This window comes from Orcinus orca, chromosome 16 (genome assembly GCF_937001465.1).
Source record: "Orcinus orca chromosome 16, mOrcOrc1.1, whole genome shotgun sequence".
NCBI lineage: Eukaryota > Metazoa > Chordata > Mammalia > Artiodactyla > Delphinidae > Orcinus > Orcinus orca.
This window is the reverse complement of record NC_064574.1, coordinates 52,518,546-52,536,149: the sequence shown is the minus strand read 5'-3', so window position 1 is coordinate 52,536,149 and position 17,604 is coordinate 52,518,546. Positions and strand designations below refer to the sequence as shown.

Sequence of the window (17,604 nt, the reverse complement as noted above, 5' to 3'; positions counted from 1 at the left end):
TACCATGGTTCTAAGAATCAGAGGGAAAAGGGATACTCAGAAATGCACGTTCCCCTCAGCTCTGCTACGCTATTCCCAACCTCCTTTCTCCATTCTGTTCCCACACATCTGTTATGGGTCGAATCGTGTGTCCCCCAAAAGATGCTGAAATTCTAACCCTCAGGACCTGTGAATGCGATCTTATTTGGAAATAAGGTCTTTGCAGAAGATCAGGTTAAGATGAGGTCGTTAGGGTGGGCCCTAATCCGATATGACTGTGTCCTTATAAAAAGGGGAAATCTGGATGCAGAGGCAGACACGAGCAGAGGGGAGACGATGTGAAGACACAGGGAGAAGGTGGTCATCTCTAAGCCAAAGAATGCCTGGGGCTCCCAAAGCTGGGAGAGAATAATAGAACAGATTCTCCTTCACAGCCTCAGAAGGAACCAGCCCTGCCAACACTTTGATTTTACACTTCTAGCCTTCACAACTGTGAGATGATAAGTTTCTGTTGTTTAAGCTGCCCAGCCTGTGGTGCTTTGCCACAGCAGTCCCAGGAAATTAACAGCCCTTGTAACCAGTTTCTTATGGCTTAAATTGTGTGCCCCCAAAAGATACGTTCAAGCGCTTACCTGTGAATGTGACCTTATTTGGAAGTAGGGTCTTTGCAGGTATAATAAGATGAGGTCATATTTGATTAGAGTGAGCCCCAAATCCGGTATAACTGACCTTAAGAAGAGCGAAATTTGGACACAGAGGAGACACACATGGGGAAGAGAGGACCATGTGATGACAGAGGCAGAGAGTGGAGTGAGGCAGCCCCAAGCCCAGGGCTGCTGGCAATACCAAAAGCCAGGAGAGAGGCGTGGACAGACTGTCCCTCAGAGCCTTCAGAAGGAATCAGCCCTGCCAACACCTCGGTTTTCCACTTCTGGCCTCCAGAACGGTGAGAGATTAACTTTTTGTGTTGTAAACCACCTTGTCTGTGGTACTTTGTTACGGCAGCCTTAGCAAACGAATACACAATCTCATTAGTTTCTCATTTATCCTTCCTGTTTCTTTTGCACAAAAGAGTGGAAACATGGATATTTTCCTGTATCTCCTTTCTTCCATGAAGGGTAAGCATGCAATCAATAGATAACTCTTTATCACTTTGGAGCATTATGTTTAACAGCACAAGACTGGAAACAGTTTAAACATCCATCAGTTGAGCGCTAGTTAAATACTTATCCATTACAGTGGAATATTATTTGCTCACTAAGAAGAATAAGCAGCTTTATATGTACTAAAACAGAGTGATCTCTAAGATGTGTTTTTTTTTTTTAAAAAAAAATTTATTTATTTATTTATTTATTTATTTGGCCATGCTGGGTCTTAGTTGTGGCATGCAGTTTCTTTTTTAGTTGTAGTATGACGGATATAGTTCCCTGACCAGGGATCGAACCCAGGCCCCCTGCATTGGGAGTGCGGAGTCTTTTTTTTTTTTTTGCAGTACGCGGGCCTCTCACTGCTGTGGCCTCTCCTGTTGCGGCCTCTCCTGTTGCGGAGCACAGGCTCAGCGACCATGGCTCATGGGCCCAGCCGCTCCGCGGCATGTGGACCTGGGCACGAACCCGTGTCCCCTGCATCGGCAGGCAGACTCTCAACCACTGCGCCACCAGAGAAGCCCCTGGGAGTGCGGAGTCTTAACTGCTGGACTGCCAGCAAAGTCCCTAAGATGTGTTGTTGATTAAAATATTTATACACAGAAGACTGGAAATAAAAGTGTGCCAGCCATAATCCAGTAGCCCCTTCCCCCCATATGAGAGCAGGTTTAGAACAGTTAGTTCAAGGAGTCTGAAAATGAGAGGAGCCCTTAGCCTCTGAATTGTTCTATTTTGTGTGATTTCTGGTTTCCTTTGGGGTAGGGATGGTTTACAGCTAACCATGAGGAAATGCAACCTGTTCTTTCCTGATGGGACTGAAAGGCAGATGGTGAGGAAAGGACCATGAGCAGAAGGGCAGGACAGGAAGTGGGGATAGGGGTCAGTTCAACAAATGTATGCAAGTGGAGCGGGTCAGGAGTCCTTCTTCCAGGGCATGGGGTGTCAGCAGGCCTGCTGGACTGGGGAGGAAGGAGGTGAGTTCCGGAGGTTTGGGGTGTTGCTTAGTGGAGGGCCTGGAGGACCAGCCTGAAGCATTTGGAATGATGAGGTTGCGTTCAGGAATAAGTCCTCAGAAATCAGAAATAACAAGATGGAATTGGTGTCAGAAGAATAACATGTTGAAATTTAAGGGATGGGTTGCAGGGAACAGTGCTGTAGGCAGGAAAACCTGCTCAAAGGCCTTGGACCGGGAGAACTGGGGGAGGTCTGGGGGGACAAGGATAAGTGCTTCGTGCATATCACTGTTGGAAGAAGACTCAGTATGATCCCCTCCTCCCCACTGTGTCCTTTCCTGAGGCCACATGATAGGGAGTGGTTGCCGATGAAATGTGGTAAGAGGAGTATTAGATGTAAGAATTTCTAAAATGCTTTCAGCATCTTTGGGCTTATGTGGAGGCATGGTCAGGAACACCACCAGTCTGTGCTTACCGAGCTTTCTGCCCCTCTTCTGGGGGACCTCCCCCATCACTCCGACTTCTGGTGGCCCAAACACATTGAGTAGTGCTCAATGGAGAACTAGAATCCAGAATCCATCCTGAGGCCCAACCCGGGTCTTGCATCCCTCAAACATCTCTCCTTTATCCTAGTCTCACTGATTTCATCCTGAAGTTCTACTGTACTTTAAAGCAGAGGGTTCCCAGCTTTTGTGGGGAACCTGTTTATGTCTCCAAATGTGGCCAGGAGCGCTGTCCCTGGGAGGGGAGGCAGCGTGTGGTTGCCCATAGTCCACTGGCATCATTCGCCCTGCATCAGGGCGAATCACAGGGACCCCAGCACCCCCACCTGGCCTGGTGCAGACTGTTTGTTAAACCCTCTAACCAAATACCATTTAATTCCAGAAGAAATACTCCAGTTGTGGGTTTTTTGTTTTTGGGTTTTGGGTTTTTGGGTTTTTTTTAAGCTGTATGGATAAGGTGAACAATACAGTTAGGCCAGAGAATTAAATATCAATATTTAGATTGGAAATTGAATATTTTCTGAAATGGGGTAGTTTTAAAGGTATTCTGCATAGAGGTAAAGGCTAACATCGTGTTATTTATAAATCCAAGAGTAAGCTTAAAGAAAATGCAGATTTTTATGCCTTGTAGGAATGTGGAAGTCAATATGTTGATTTTTAAACCTACAAGTTATTTCTGGACATTCTAAATCATTCCTTTCTGACTGTCACATGTATGTAGTTACATAACAGGCAGCTGCAGTTTGTTATGGCCTAGACTTTCACATGGAGTGTCTTGTATGTCTGACCTGTATCCTTGAAAAGGTCGGGCCTTAAGTGCCTACTGAACAATGCCAGTCCCCAGCGAGTGTCTTCAGGGGCTGCTGGTGAGGACTGGCTCCATCCTGCCGGTTAGAGTGGAGGTATCTGCACGTGTTTCTTTTTTTTTAAAAATATTTATTTAAATTTATTTGGTTGTGCCGGGTTTTAGTTGTGGCAGGCGGCCTCCTTAGTTGTAGCATGTCAACTCTTAGTTGTAGCATGTGAACTCTTAGTTGCAGCATGCATGTGGGATCTAGTTCCCTGAGCAGGGATCAAACCCTGGGCCCCCTGCATTGGGAGCGCCAAGTCTTAACCACTGCGCCACCAGGGACAACCCTTTGCATGTATTTCTGTAGCGTCTGTCAACCATACCAGGCTGGGGACAGCAGTGTCAAATGGAAGGGTTTTCCTTCTTCCCTTGCAGTGGTTTCTTGGTCCGCTGTGCTGAGCAGGAAGTTACAGAAAAGCAACTCAAGAGACATTGTGAATCCCCTTCCTGATTGCGAAGTAGAGGAGATCATCCCCTGGTTTGCAGTTTTTAAATACACTAATTTTAAAAACTCTTTGACAGTTTTGGACAAAAAGGGAAAGGAAAAGAATCAGCAAAGATTCTTTAGAAGATGATGAGACTGTTTGAGAACATCAACATTTTAATATTTGGCTCCCTCTTAGGGGTATTTTTTCTCCCTTTTTCCATGTTAGTTACACCGTAAGAAGACTGGCCAGCCTGTCATTATTTCCGGCTCCTGGAGGGGCTGTGAGCACTGAGGCGTGTGTGGGTTTGGTGGGTTTGTGCACGATCTCACTGGGGGACATAAGTGGGAAGTGGTGTCAAAAGGCCCCTGCCCGTTCCTGCGGTTCTGCCCCAAGTTCTCATGTGTTCTTGGTATTTGCCACGTGTGAGGATATGTTACCAGAACTACCTGCCAAAATACCAGCTAGCTGCACAGCATTTGTCACTTCTGATTTCTCCTGGGTGACACTGGGTCTTTCGAGCAAAAGCCTGCCTTAAAGAATTCCATGTTAGCATCTGCCAGACGTGAACAAATTAGGATTTTCTGTTTCTGAAGTCTTATTAACTCTCATTCTTTCTCAAATTTGTCTTTTCAGGAAAACCAGTTCTGTGTCCTTGGAGGCCCCCAGCCCAGTCCTGGAGTCCCAGGCAAAACCTGGCTTCAAGCTCCCACGTTGGACGGCTGTTCAGCTCCCAGGCTGCTGAGGACCGGAAGGAGGAGCCCCTGCACTCCATCATCAGCAGCTCGGAGACCGTGCAGGGTACTGTATGTAGCTGCGTTTGGGTCCAGGAAGTCTTTGTTGGCTCGTTGCTGGCTCATGAGGGGAAGATTTTGAGGCAGAAGCAATGATTGATAGAGCCACCCACTCGCTTCAGACGAAGGAAGGTCTTGGTTGGAGGGAGGGTTCCCCAAAACAATGCCTCCTGCGTTTCCGGCTCCTCAGGAACTTCTGACTTCCATCCTGGCGTATCTTGCCCCCTCTGGTGGTCACCCGTGAGTTCGCACGGGGCCCCTTTAAAGTAGTGATTCACGGCACATCTGCTAATAATCATGGAAGCAGGATGCAAACTCAGTGTTGGCCCCGCCGGTGAAGGACTGCAGTCCGACTTGTCCTTCATTCCTGGCAAGTGTGGAAGGCAATCTCCAGAGCCAGTCCTGCAGTGGGTCCATTTCTGGCTTTCAAATGAGACAACAACAGAATATTTGATGTTTGGGTTAAGAGGAGAAGTGAGGTTTTCTTGTTACTTTGCTCTCTAAATGATCAATTCGGAAACAACTGTATTCAGAATAGAATCCAGGGTCTGGTTGTTAGAGCCAGCTCGCCTCAGGACTGGGTAAGGTGCCAGCCTCGACAGCCCCTGGAGGTAGCCCGACCTGAGGCCTGCGGGCTGCGGGGAGGGAGGCAGGTGAGGGCTTGTGCCCCTACGCCCCTTTCTACAGGGAGAGGGAACCACTGGTTTGTTCCACTCCCAAGACCTCCTGCCTGAGGCCCAGACACTTGGTTTCTTTCTTTCTTTTTTGTTCGCTGTTTTGAAACATGTTTAAAACTCCTTACCTTAAAGATTTTTTTGAATGTTTTACATAGCATTTTCTTCCACGAAAAAAGACATTAAACTTTATTGGTTGTGTCTGCAATTCATTACTAGGTTCTGTTTCCAAACATGAGTTCCAGGCTGAGACAAAGAAGCTTCTGGACATCGTTGCCCGTTCCTTGTACTCAGAAAAAGAGGTGCAGTACCCGCTAATCACTCCCGGCACTCGCAAGGTTTCTTTTGGCGAGACTGTTTCTATGCTATTCTGGGGAGGTGCCAGCTAGTACATTAGCTGTGAAAATGCATTAAATTTGGACAGGTCCTGATCTTGGCTACCAGTGAGAGTATTTTTACCAAAATCTGTTGGGTTTCATGGATAACTATATGCAGGTGATTCTTTGAGCCAGATTGAACCTGGGAATTAATGAATTGTGCTGATAATTTAGAAGTCCCTCGGGTGTTGCCGTGGGGTCCTGCTGAGGTCCATCTCTGTGGTGTTGTTGATGTGTGCTGAGGCCCTGGGTTCACGCCCCTCATCACCTGGCATCGCCACCTGTGGTCTGTGGGGGTGTTGGGGCTGAAGGAGGAAGACCCCGGCCCAGGGTGGAGTAGAGCAGGGAGGAGCTGCCAAGGACCTTTTTGAGGAGATGAAGCTCAAAATGATGAAGCTCAAGGGTGACAGGCCATGGTGAACCATCGTTTCCATGCTCATTTTTGCTAAAATGCAAAGAATTTGAGAAGGGTAAAGCACAACTTTCCAAAATGAAAGGACTTTCCAGGGAATATTTCCAGGTCTTGTCCTGTTAAATTCTATATTCAAGTGTCCCCGTGACATCCAGCTTCTGTTCTCTTGGGGTCAGGTCACACCACCTTCCCTCTCCCCATGACTGTAAGTGGAAGGTCTGTCGCTGGTAAAGGGCTTTACAAACACGGGTTGGTAGTTGGGTCTGTGGCCCTTTTTTCTCCTGAACATGGTAGGTCTGGTTTGTGATTAGATTAAATGAAGTCAATGAGTCCTTTGTGGAGTAGAAAAAATATGTTTTGAGGATATTTTGACATCCCTGGGCAAGAGTTGAGAAAGAAGTTGTCTCACAGGGTCCTGTTTGGAATTAACTTAACAGATTGACACCTAACTCCAGGTTTGATGTTGAGGAAGGAGCAGTAGAGTCAGAGTCGACATAAAGTTGGGTCACGGCAATGTGATCTAACTTCAATCATTCTGTGAGCTGCCCTGGAGAAACTGCCTTTGAGGAAAGCAGGACGTCTTTCTGGTTAAACAGTTCTGTGGCATTTCTCCCCCAGCCTGTACCAGTTGCTGCAGATGCTGCTAACCAAATAGGTCCTGCAGCGTTGGCATCTTCTTTCCATTTCCGTAGGTGTTCATACGGGAGCTGATCTCCAATGCCAGCGACGCCTTGGAAAAGCTGCGTCATAAGCTGTTGTCTGAAGGCCAGACGCTGCCGGAAATGGAGATTCACTTGCAGACTGATGCCGAGAAAGGCACCATCACGATCCAGGTACTTCATCCAAGTGTCTCGACGCGGGGCACGCCACCTTGCCTCCCATGCTGGTGACCGCCAGTGCCTCTCCACCCTCTGGGATGGGGGACAGGCTGCCTTTTCGTCATGGCTGTAGGCTCCTAGTAACCTGCTGACCACCGTTACTGTTAATTTACTATAAAAACACTCATTCAGGGCTTCCCTGGTGGCGCAGTGGTTGAGAGTCCACCTGCCGATGCAGGGGACACGGGTTTGTGCCCCGGTCTGGGAAGATCCCACATGCCGCAGAGCGGCTAGGCCCGTGAGCCATGGCCACTGAGCCTGCGCGTCCGGAACCTGTGCTCCGCAACGGGAGAGGCCACGGCAGTGAGAGGCCAGCATACTGCAAAAAAAAAAACCCAAAAACCCCACTCATTCAACATAGAAAATTTAGAAAATACAGATAAGCAGAAGAGGAGACGTTTTATTTATTTATTTTTAAATTTTATTGAAGTATAGTTGATTTACAATGTTGTGTTAATTTCTGCTGTACAATGAAGTGACTGTTATACATATATATTCTTTTTCATATTTTTTTCCATTCTGGTTTATCACAGGATATTAAATATCATTCCTGTGCTCTACAGCAGGACCTTGTTGTTTATCCATCCTATGTATAATAGTTTTCATCTGCTAATCCCAAACTCCTATCCATCCCTCCCCACAATCTGCCCCGCAACCACAGGTCTGTTCCCTGTGTCCGTGATTCTGTTTTGTAGATAGGTTCATTTGTGTTGTATTTTACATTCCACATGTAAGTGATATCATATAGTATTTGTCTTTCTCTTTCTGATTTAACTTCACTTAGTATGATAATCTCTAGGTCCATCCATGTTGCTACCGATGGCTTTATTTCATTATTTTTTTATGGCCGAGTAATATAATATATTACTATATATTACTCGTAATATAATATATATAATTATTACATAATTATATATATTATATATATATAATATATATAATATATATAATATATATACACATAATGTATGTATTTTAGATATATATATATATATATATATATATATATATACACACACACACACACCACATCTTTATCCATTCATCTGTCAACGGACATTTAGGTTGTCTCCATGTCTTGGCTATTGTAAATAGTGCTGCTGTGAACATAGGGGCACATGTATCTTTTCGAATTATAGTTTTGTCTGGGTATGTGCCCAGGAGTGGGTTTGATGGATCACATGGCAACTCTAGTTTTCTGAGGGACCTCCATACTGTTTTTCATAGTGGCTGCACCAGTTTACATTCCCACCATAGTGTAAGAGGGGTTCCCTTTTCGAAGAGGAGAAAACTTAAAATCACCCCATCATTCAAAGATAAATACTGTTGACATTTTAGTATGTGTCTATTTAGGGTTTTGATCTATGCATTTGTCTACATATCTAAACAGGTTTTTTTTTTTTCTTTTTTTTTTTATGGTACGCAGCCTCTCCCTGTTGTGGCCTCTCCCGTTGCGGAGCACAGGCTCCAGACGCGCAGGCTCAGCGGCCATGGCTCACGGGCCTAGCCGCTCCGCGGCATGTGGGATCTTCCCGGACTGGGGCATGAACCCATATCCCCTGCATCAGCAGGCGGACTCTCAACCACTGCGCCACCAGGGAAGCCCTAAACAGATTTTTAAAAAATTTTTTGGCCACGCCACAAGGCTTGTGGGATCTTAGTTCCCTGACCAGGGATTGAACCCACGCCCTTGGCAGTGAGAGCACGGAGTCCTAACCACTGGACTGCCAGGGAATTCCCTAAACAGATTTTTAAATGATATATTATTTTTTAATATACAGGTGACCCTGAATAACACTGGGGAGGCGGGGACAGACCCTCCCCATAGTCAGAAATCCACATATAACTTCTAGTCTGTCCTCTGTATACCCAGTTCCTCCACATTTGCAGGTCTCCCTACGCAGTTTCTCTGTACCCACTGTTCCACATCCACGGATTCAACCAACTGCGGGTCGTGTGGTACTGTAGGTAGCACTTGCTATTGGAAAAAAATCTGTGAATAGGTGGACCCGCATAGTTCCGATCTGTGTTATTCAAGAGTCAGCTGTAACGCTTCATATTTTTTTTTTAATTTATTTATTTTTGGCTGTGTTGGATCTTCGTCACTGCACACAGGCTTTCTCTAGTTGAGGCGAGTAGGGGCTACTCTTCGATGCGATGCGCGGGCTTCTCATTGTGGTGGCTTCTCTCATTGCGGAGCACGGGCTCTAGGCATGCAGGCTTCAGTAGTTGCAGTGCGCAGGCTCAGTAGTTGTGGCATGTGGGCTCAGTAGTTGTGCCTTGTGGGCTCTAGAGCGCAGGCTCAGTAGCTGTGGCACATGGGCTTAGTTGCTCTGCGGCATGTGGGATCTTCCCAGACCAGGGCTTGAACCCGTGTCCCCTGCATTAGTAGGTGGATTCTCAACCACTGTGCCACCAGGGAAGCCCCACACTTTTTTTTTTGTTTTGTTTTGTTTTTTTTAGCCCCACACTTTTAACCATACTTATACTCTTGTGATGCATATTTCCCCATGTTATTGAATATTCTGTGGTACTATATTTTAATCACAGCCCGGTATTTGGATTAACAGTCTTACTTTAGACGCAGCAATAGTTTTGGCGGCTGTTGTAACCTTTGAGCAGTTTAAAGTCAAAGAGTTAGAAAGGCAGAAATGGGGTTCATCAGGCAGTGGGCCTGAGGGCCACCACGTTCCCGAGACAGCTGCTCTAGGACCTGCTGGCTGGGATTATGGGGCGGCGGGGTGGTGGTGGTTGTGGGGCGCGTATCCTATGGAGTGGAGGGCCTGCCTCCATGGACTCTGCCTCTTCCCAGCAGGCCTGGTTTCGCTTCTCAGAATTGCTGCTGGTGTCTGGTGCTCTCTTGTTCACTCCTTTGCTCTGCTCTGTGCATGTGTGTGCCTTGCTTGCTGCTGCTGTTGTTTTGAGAAGCTTTATTGAGATATGATTTTTACATATAATGAAGTTCCCCAAGTTCAAGTGTACAGTGTGTTTGGACCAACATACACAGTCATGGGACCACCCACACCACTGATGTCATCACCCCAGTATTCCCTGCCTTTCCCAGCCCTTGTCAGGCACTGATCTGCTTTCTGGCACTATGGTTTTCTGTTTTCTGAAATTTCATATAAACAGAATTACACAGGAGGTAGTCTTTTGAGTCTGACTTCTTTCACTTGTCACAGTGCTTTTGAGATTTTTCTACGCTGTTGCATGTATCAGTAGTTTGTTCCTTTCTGTCACTGAGAAGTGCTCTGCTGTGTAGAGGCATCACAGTTTTATGTATCCATTCACAAGTTGGTGAGCACTTGGGGATGTTAGGAATAAAGCCACTGTGAACATTTAAGTCTTCGAGTGGGCATATATTTTCATTTCTCTTGGGTAAATACCTAGGAATAGGATTGCTGGGTTGTAAGCAAAGTGTTTAACTTTATGAGAAACTGCCAAATGTTCCCACAGCAGGTGTCCCATTCTGTGTAACTCCTGGCAGCATTTGGGATGCCAGTGGCTGCACATCCTTGTCAGCACTTGTCACTGTCAGTCTTTTTAATTTTAGCCATTCTGGTGAGTGAGCAGTGTATTTCATTGTGGTTTTAATTTTCATTTCCCTAATGATTAGTGGTGTTGAGTGTCTTTTCATGTGTTTGCCATTCGTATATCTTCCTTGTGAAATGTCTTTCAGATTTTTGCTCATTTTTAATCAGGTTGTTTGTCTTTTTATTGCGTTGTAAGAGTTCTTTGTATATTCTAGATACGAGTCCTGTATCAGATATACTTTTGCAAATATTTTCCCCTAGTCTGTGGCTTGCCTTTTTATTTTCTTAGTAGTGGCTTTTGAAAAGCAGAAGTTTTTAATGAAATCCAGTTTATCACTTTTCCCTTTTATGCTTTATGCTTTTAGTGACCTATCGAAAAAGTCTGCCTATTCCAAAGTGATAAAGATTTTCTCCTATCTTTTCTTCTACTAGTTTTACAGCCTTGGCTCTTACACTTAGATCTGTGATCATTTTGTTTTTATGTAAGGGAAGGCTAAGAGTTGTTTTTCGCCTGTGGCTGTCCCATTGTTTCTGCACCATTTGTTTTTCCTTTCCCCAGTGATTTGTCTTGGAACCTTTGTCAAAAATAACGTGACACTGTCTGTGCAGCTCTTCCTGGACTCTGTTTTGTCCCTTTCATCTATGTGTCTATCCTCTAGTGAGGTTTTCTCCAGTGAGGCCTGGCTGACGTGGCTGGAATTCGCCTTTTCTGGTGACAGTGTTCTTACTTTGCTGGGCCCGCCTGGCAAGTGTAACTGATGTGCTCCTGCTGGGTGTCCCCACACATCCATCCTGGCAAGTGTAACTGATGTGCTCCTGCTGGGTGTCCCCACACGTCCATCCTGGCTCCCTGGTGCATTCGCTTGGGTGCTTAGCTTGTCTCTCTCCTCAGGACACTGGCATCGGGATGACACAGGAGGAGCTGGTGTCCAACCTGGGAACCATTGCCAGGTCGGGGTCGAAGGTAAGCCCCCCGCTGCCCTTTCATCAGGTGCTGCAGCTGTTCCCCCTCTCAGGTTCGAGGGTCTCCCCTCAAAGGGCAGTTCTGACCAGAGAGGGTAGGTCCCAGACGCTCTGGACACCAGCTTCAGAGGAATGTCCTCAGGCACGAGCTTGTTGGCATTGGGGACCCTTTATCACAGGATTTCACTGTGTCGGCAGGTCTCCGGGGCAGGGCCGCCTCCCTCTGACGAGTCTCACCCCACAGGCCTTTCTGGATGCGCTCCAGAGCCAGGCGGAGGCCAGCAGCAAGATCATCGGCCAGTTTGGAGTGGGTTTCTACTCGGCCTTCATGGTGGCTGACAGAGTCGAGGTCTATTCTCGTTCAGTGGACGCAGGCAGCCCTGGGTACCAGTGGCTTTCAGACGGGTAAGTGAGCAGGTCCCACGTCACACACGGAGTGTCCCCAGGCCCTGGGGCCATCGAGGCAAGTGTCACCTGCCACGCAGAGTGGGACTCAGCTGGAGCTCGCAGCCTGGTCTGGGAAGCCACGCTCCTTGGAAAGCGCCAGTGCGCCATCCTGGGCTTTTCATGGGAGGCCTGAGCCCCACACTCAGGGAGCCGTTACTCTTTTTTGCTGGGTGGGTCCCCGCTCTGTGCTCCGGGGCTGGTGCCTTTGTTCTGAGGGCGCGTCCCTGACTCCTCATGGGGGTCAGGGTTTGGCTCCCTGGCTGCCCCGCCTCCCGCCATCTCCACCGTGTGCTGGGCCTGCGAAGTCCAGGAATATCTCAGCTGTTCGTGGAGGATGGCACCCACCACAGCCAAGGTTAAGTGTTTATCTCACAAGCCCCCAAACTTCATTTCTGAATCCTGCTTTCCCGCAGGAAAAGTGAAAGTGGGGCCCACAGTCACCAGGGCCGAGGGATCGACAAGGTGCCCCTCGTGTACTTCTGCTCTTGGGAGGAGGCACCTGGCCAGGGGTCCAGAGCGCTTGGAGTTAGCACAGGACGGGGGTCTCTTCCCGGAGTCTGGTGCTTACCTGGCCACTTCAGGGGAATGTGAGACTGAGAGGTTGTGTTCAGGAGCGGGGAGCCCTGCGCCCCAGCGGCCACTGTCCCTGGCGGAGGTGTGATGGCCTGGGGCACACTCCAGCTTCCTTTCTATGCAAGTCCTGCCTGCCACGTGGGACTTCTCAGCACTGACAGGCAGAACTCGCCTTCCTTCTCCCGCGTGTCTTAGCTCTGGGGTGTTTGAAATCGCCGAAGCCTCAGGAGTTAGAACCGGGACCAAAATCGTCATCCACCTCAGGGCAGACAGCAGAGAGTTCACCAGCGAGGCTCGGGTTCGAGGTGAGCAGGAGCCTGGGCCTCTGGGGACGTGCGTGCGGGTCAGTGCAGTACCTCCTGCCACTGCGTTTTAGGACATTTTGGGGCGGGGGTCGCAGGCGCAGGGCTGGCCGTGGGTTGGGGCAGGGTCAGGTTTGCCTTCCTCCTTTCAAGCAGCACTGTCTGTGTGCTTGCTGGTAGCGCAGGGTCCTGTGCTCGTTCTGCCTGTGCTGTAAGATGTCACCAGCCTGCCCACCCAGCCTGAGTCCAGGCTCCCAGACAACCAGAGCGGGTGCAGCTGCGAGGCGCTCCTCTCTGTCCAGGTCTCACTGGATGCTACTGAAGGTGCCCAGTGCTCTTCAAGGGGTCACATTAGCCCGTGAAACCCTGCTTATGCCGCCAAGAAGGCATCATGTATCATGGTGGCCTGGGCCTCGAGATCCGGTTTGGGAGTGAGTTCTGCTCCCTGTGTGCGGGGAGGACAGGGACGAGGCCTCCCAGTGCTGTGTGACCCCTGCAGCACCTTCCAGAGCTTTCATCTACAGAAGCTTCCCGTGTTCATTGCTTTTTTCTGTCTCTTCCAGATGTGGTGACAAAGTACAGCAAATTTGTCAGCTTCCCCTTGTACATGAATGGAAGGCGCCTTAATACCCTGCAGGTGAGGCCTGGCTACCTGCAGGCTCAGGTGGCTCTGGAGATAAGCCACTCCACGTCAGGCTGGCGGGTCAGAGGTGGGACTGGGCGTTGCGTCAGAGCCCCAGGACTGGGTGTTCTGGGGGAGGCGAGATCTGTGGGTGCAGGCAGGTCCATGTGCACCAGGGGGTCACCCTTCACAGCACACACTTCGTGCTCCTGAGTGTATTCAGTCATGCTGCCGTCACCATGGTCGGTTCCAGAACATTTCACCCCCAGAAAGAGACCCCACGTCCATCAACAGTCACTCTCACTCCCCGCCCCTGGCCCCTGGCATCCAGTCCACTTTCTGGATTGGCTTATTCTGGGCGTTTCATAAAAATGGAGTCGACTACTGTGTGGCCTTTTGTGTCCAGCTTCTTACTGTGTTTTCAGGGCTTGTGCTGGTTGTAGGGTGTATCAGTGCTCTGTTCCTTTTCACGGCTCAGTAACTGTCCAGCGCGTGGCTCAACCGTGTTACTCGAGCTGCTCACCTGTTGGTGGCTAGTGTCATGACGTCGTGCAGGCTCGTCCAGACCTTGCCTCCTGCTTTGCTCTTCCTGACACTGTGCAGGGGACAGGGCACTTGTTCCCAGAGCCTTTTGTGTGTCTCTCTGTCCAGCACTGGAGAGGGTGGGGCTGGAGACAGAGGGCCCGGGAGGCCAACCCTCAGGAGCTGAGGGCTCCTTTGCCAGCACCCGGGCCCCGCGAGCTCCACCAGGTCAGGTCTGCACATTGTTGGGAGGTTGCGTCTGAAACATAACATCCCTGTTCATTCCATTTCCAGGCCATCTGGATGATGGACCCCAAGGATGTGGGCGAGGGTCAGCATGAGGAATTCTACCGCTACATCGCTCAGGCCCATGACAAGCCCCGCTACACCCTGCACTACAAGACGGACGCACCTCTCAACATCCGCAGCCTCTTCTACGTGCCAGAAACGGTGAGCCGGGCGCAGGCCTGCCATGCGAGCTGCCAGGGGTTTGTCCACTGCTCCCTGGGTTTACATACCAGCAGCACTTCCCCTGAACGGTGACAGCTCAGCACAGACATCACAAAAATTGCCTTAGCAGCATCAGGATGAAAGAAAATCCTATACGTCTGGACGGGTGAACAGAAGTTGAAGTGAGGGGTGCTGAACAGAGAGATGTTTGGCCCGGCAGGCCTGGGCTTTGTGGACGGGTGCGGGCGTCCTGTCTCCATGCAGTGCGCTCTCCCTACTTCCGCATGGCTTCGGGCAGCACCGTGAAGGCCCCACCAAATCCTGCAGCTGGGAAACCTGCTTGGGTTGAACCCAGCTTTCCTGGCTTTAACTGACTAGAGCCCCGCGCCTGTTACCCATCTTGGAAAGAGCTCTTCTACCCTCCCGCTGAGTGTGCTCTGCAGACCAGCAGCCCCAGCCTCCCCTGGGCCCATTAGGAGTGCAGAGCCTTGGGCCCAGGACCCCCCAAGTCAGTTCCCACCTTAACAAGATCCCAACATGATGTGTGTGCAAACGGCAGCGTGGGAGGCGCTGGTTTAGAGCAGGGTTGGCAGACAGTGGCCACTTTGGGCTTTGCAGCCTCGTACCACCAAGGACTCTGCCCCTGTGGCGGAGGCTCACGGGCCACGCTGAGATGGGCGTGTGTGGCTGGGTTCCAAAAACTGTAGACACGGGAATTTGGATTTCATGTATTTTTCACATATCATGAAATGTCCTTTTTTGCCTTTTTCCTCAACCATTTAAAAATGGAAAAGCCATTCTAAGCTATACAAACAGGTGATTTGGCCTGTGCGCTCTAGTTTGCTGACCCCTGATCCCTAGCAGGCTTGGCTCTGTTCGCAGGGACATGTAAGTCATTGTTTTTATGGGGAGGGCGGCAGCTGCCCAGAGAGGACCCCCCCACCCCACCTAGAGCCATGGTGGGAGGGGCCTCCCCCGGCCCCTCTGGGCTTTTGAACAGACAGACACAGGCAGGACACCGCACATCTGCCTCAAATCTCCCAGCCCAGGTAGCCTTAGGAAGGGGTTCCCCGTGACCATGCAGGCTCTGCCTCCTGGCAGGGCTGCCACGGATTTCTGCTTTTGCCACCTGACGCTGCCCTTTCCTTGCCTCCAGAAACCAACCATGTTTGACATGAGCCGGGAGCTGGGCTCCAGTGTCTCGCTGTACAGCCGCAAGGTCCTCATCCAGACCAAGGCCACCAACATCCTGCCCACGTGGCTGCGCTTCATTCGAGGTTCGGTGCCAGTGTCTGTGCCCAGCCGTGTGGGCTGAGGCCCAGGAGCAGCTGCCTGCTCCAGATGCCAACACCATCAGAAAGGGCTCATCTTTGATGAGTGCGGGGTCAGGGCGAGTCACCACAGCTGCTGGCTGGTGAGCCGAGTCCTCACAGCGTGGCACCTCCCAGGGAGCTTCCTGTCTTCAAACACTAGTCTTGGTTGATTTATCCATGATATGTTATGATTTTGAACAGAAAACCCAGGTGGTAGTTTTGAAAGAGGGTCCAACTGATGCTGAAATCGTAGAAACTGTCCCGGCAAAGGCTCACCGGCCTTGCTTGCTTTCCTTCCGACCCCATGGTTGTGACCTGGGCTCTGCCTGAATTCTAGGAAGACAAGGGACTTGGGAGGAGAAGCCCCCGAGTGTCCTCCCTTCTCACCCACACTCGGCCTGTGTCTCACAGGTGTGGTGGACAGCGAGGACATCCCCCTGAACCTCAGCCGGGAGCTCCTCCAGGAGAGTGCGCTGATCAGGTGAGCAGCCGCAGGACACAGTGGGCACCTCACCGGGTTCGCCTTTGCCACGGAAGGCCCAGGCGGGCTTGAAGCTGCTGAGAGCAGAGGGTGGAGCTGAAGGTGCCCAAGGGAGCTATGGGCCTGGAGAATATGAACAGGTCACGTGTGCTTTGCCCCATCTTTTACTTCACGCTTTTGTAAAGGGTTTGGAGACTGACATTGAGGAGAATTGCTGCCAGTTCCAGGAGATGTTCCCTCCCTTGGCCAATCCCTGTCACTCAATCCTGGGGCAGCCGTGGCAGGGGAAGTTCCATGCAGGGCTGTTTCTGGGTGGACGAGGCAAAGGACGGCCCCAGAGCCAGGAGAACGTCTGACCTCGGTCCAGGAAGGTCACTAATGGTGTGAAGGAGACAAGGGCTGGGCACTGAACTTTCTTTTGGAGACATCGCTCTTGGAATCCTCGTGAGCTGGGTTGGCCGAATTTCTCCTCCCCCATCCTGATCATAGCAGTAGCTGCTATTTACTGAGCATTTATTCTCACCCAGACTGTACCAAGCCCTTCCTGTGCAGCCTGTGTCATCCTTGCAGGTGGGAGCCACTAGGTCTCCACGTCATAGTTGTGGAAACTGAGTTACAGGGAGGTCTCACCCGACAGTGAGTGAACCTGTATTTGAACCCACGTTTTCTGATCTCAGGCATGTGCTCTGCCCCCAGCAGCTGGGACTGGGCTGACCCAGACGCTGGCAGGACGCAAGGCTGCAGGCGGGGGTGTGTCCGGCCACTTGGTCACTGCTGGTGGTTTTCCAGGGCTAGGTTGTCAGTCTGAGCACTCATCTTGACCAGCAGAGTCAGACTTAAATGAAATTTTTTAAAGAAACTGAAAGAAAAAGTAGAAACTTGATGCAAAGTACATTTTTCCCCTGAATCCTGAGAGAGTAAGTTGTCCACTCTATGCCCATCGTCCCCAGTTATCTCAGGGTGTGTTTCCAGAGAACAAGGACAGTCTCCTCCTAGCCAGCACAGCCGTCAGTTGGAGTTGACGTGGTGCAGCTGCCACGTCTCATCCTCAGACCAATCCACGTTGCACACTTGTGCCCGTCACATCCTCTAGAGTAGGAGGGTCCAGTCCAGAGTCACACAAGCCTTTAGTTGTCATGTTTCTCCAGTCTCCTGGAGGTTGGCCGAATTCCACAGTCTCCCCGACTTTCAAGACCTGGATGCTTCTGAAGATTTCAGGCCAGTGATTATATAGAATGGCCCTCTGCACGGATTGTGATGCTCCCTCATGCTTAGGTGCAGGAGTAGCACAAAGTGATGCATCCTGTCAGGTGGTGCACGACTTTGAGTTGTCCCCTTACTGGTGATGTTCATGTTGACACTTGATTAAGGGGGTGTCTGCCAGCCTGCTCACGTGGTTACTCTTTTT

At 50.0% G+C, this 17,604-nt stretch overlaps 1 protein-coding gene across 4 annotated transcripts in view; it reads left to right on the top strand.

The window, feature by feature from the left end:
• TRAP1 (TNF receptor associated protein 1) overlaps nt 1-17,604 on the top strand; it is a 45,037-nt gene that overhangs the window by 17,102 nt on the left and 10,331 nt on the right. For 2 of the 4 annotated variants that reach the window (XM_004270239.3, XM_033428933.2), the window contains exons 2-11: nt 4,492-4,656; nt 5,543-5,625; nt 6,805-6,945; nt 11,416-11,487; nt 11,731-11,891; nt 12,702-12,811; nt 13,372-13,445; nt 14,247-14,402; nt 15,559-15,679; nt 16,127-16,196. In XM_004270239.3, the coding sequence (XP_004270287.1) occupies nt 4,492-4,656; nt 5,543-5,625; nt 6,805-6,945; nt 11,416-11,487; nt 11,731-11,891; nt 12,702-12,811; nt 13,372-13,445; nt 14,247-14,402; nt 15,559-15,679; nt 16,127-16,196 (1,153 nt within the window). Of the gene's footprint in view, nt 1-4,491; nt 4,657-5,542; nt 5,626-6,804; nt 6,946-11,415; nt 11,488-11,730; nt 11,892-12,671; nt 12,812-13,371; nt 13,446-14,246; nt 14,403-15,558; nt 15,680-16,126; nt 16,197-17,604 lie in introns of all 4 variants that reach the window. The other 2 variants (XM_049699536.1, XM_049699537.1) reach the window with 1 other exon arrangement.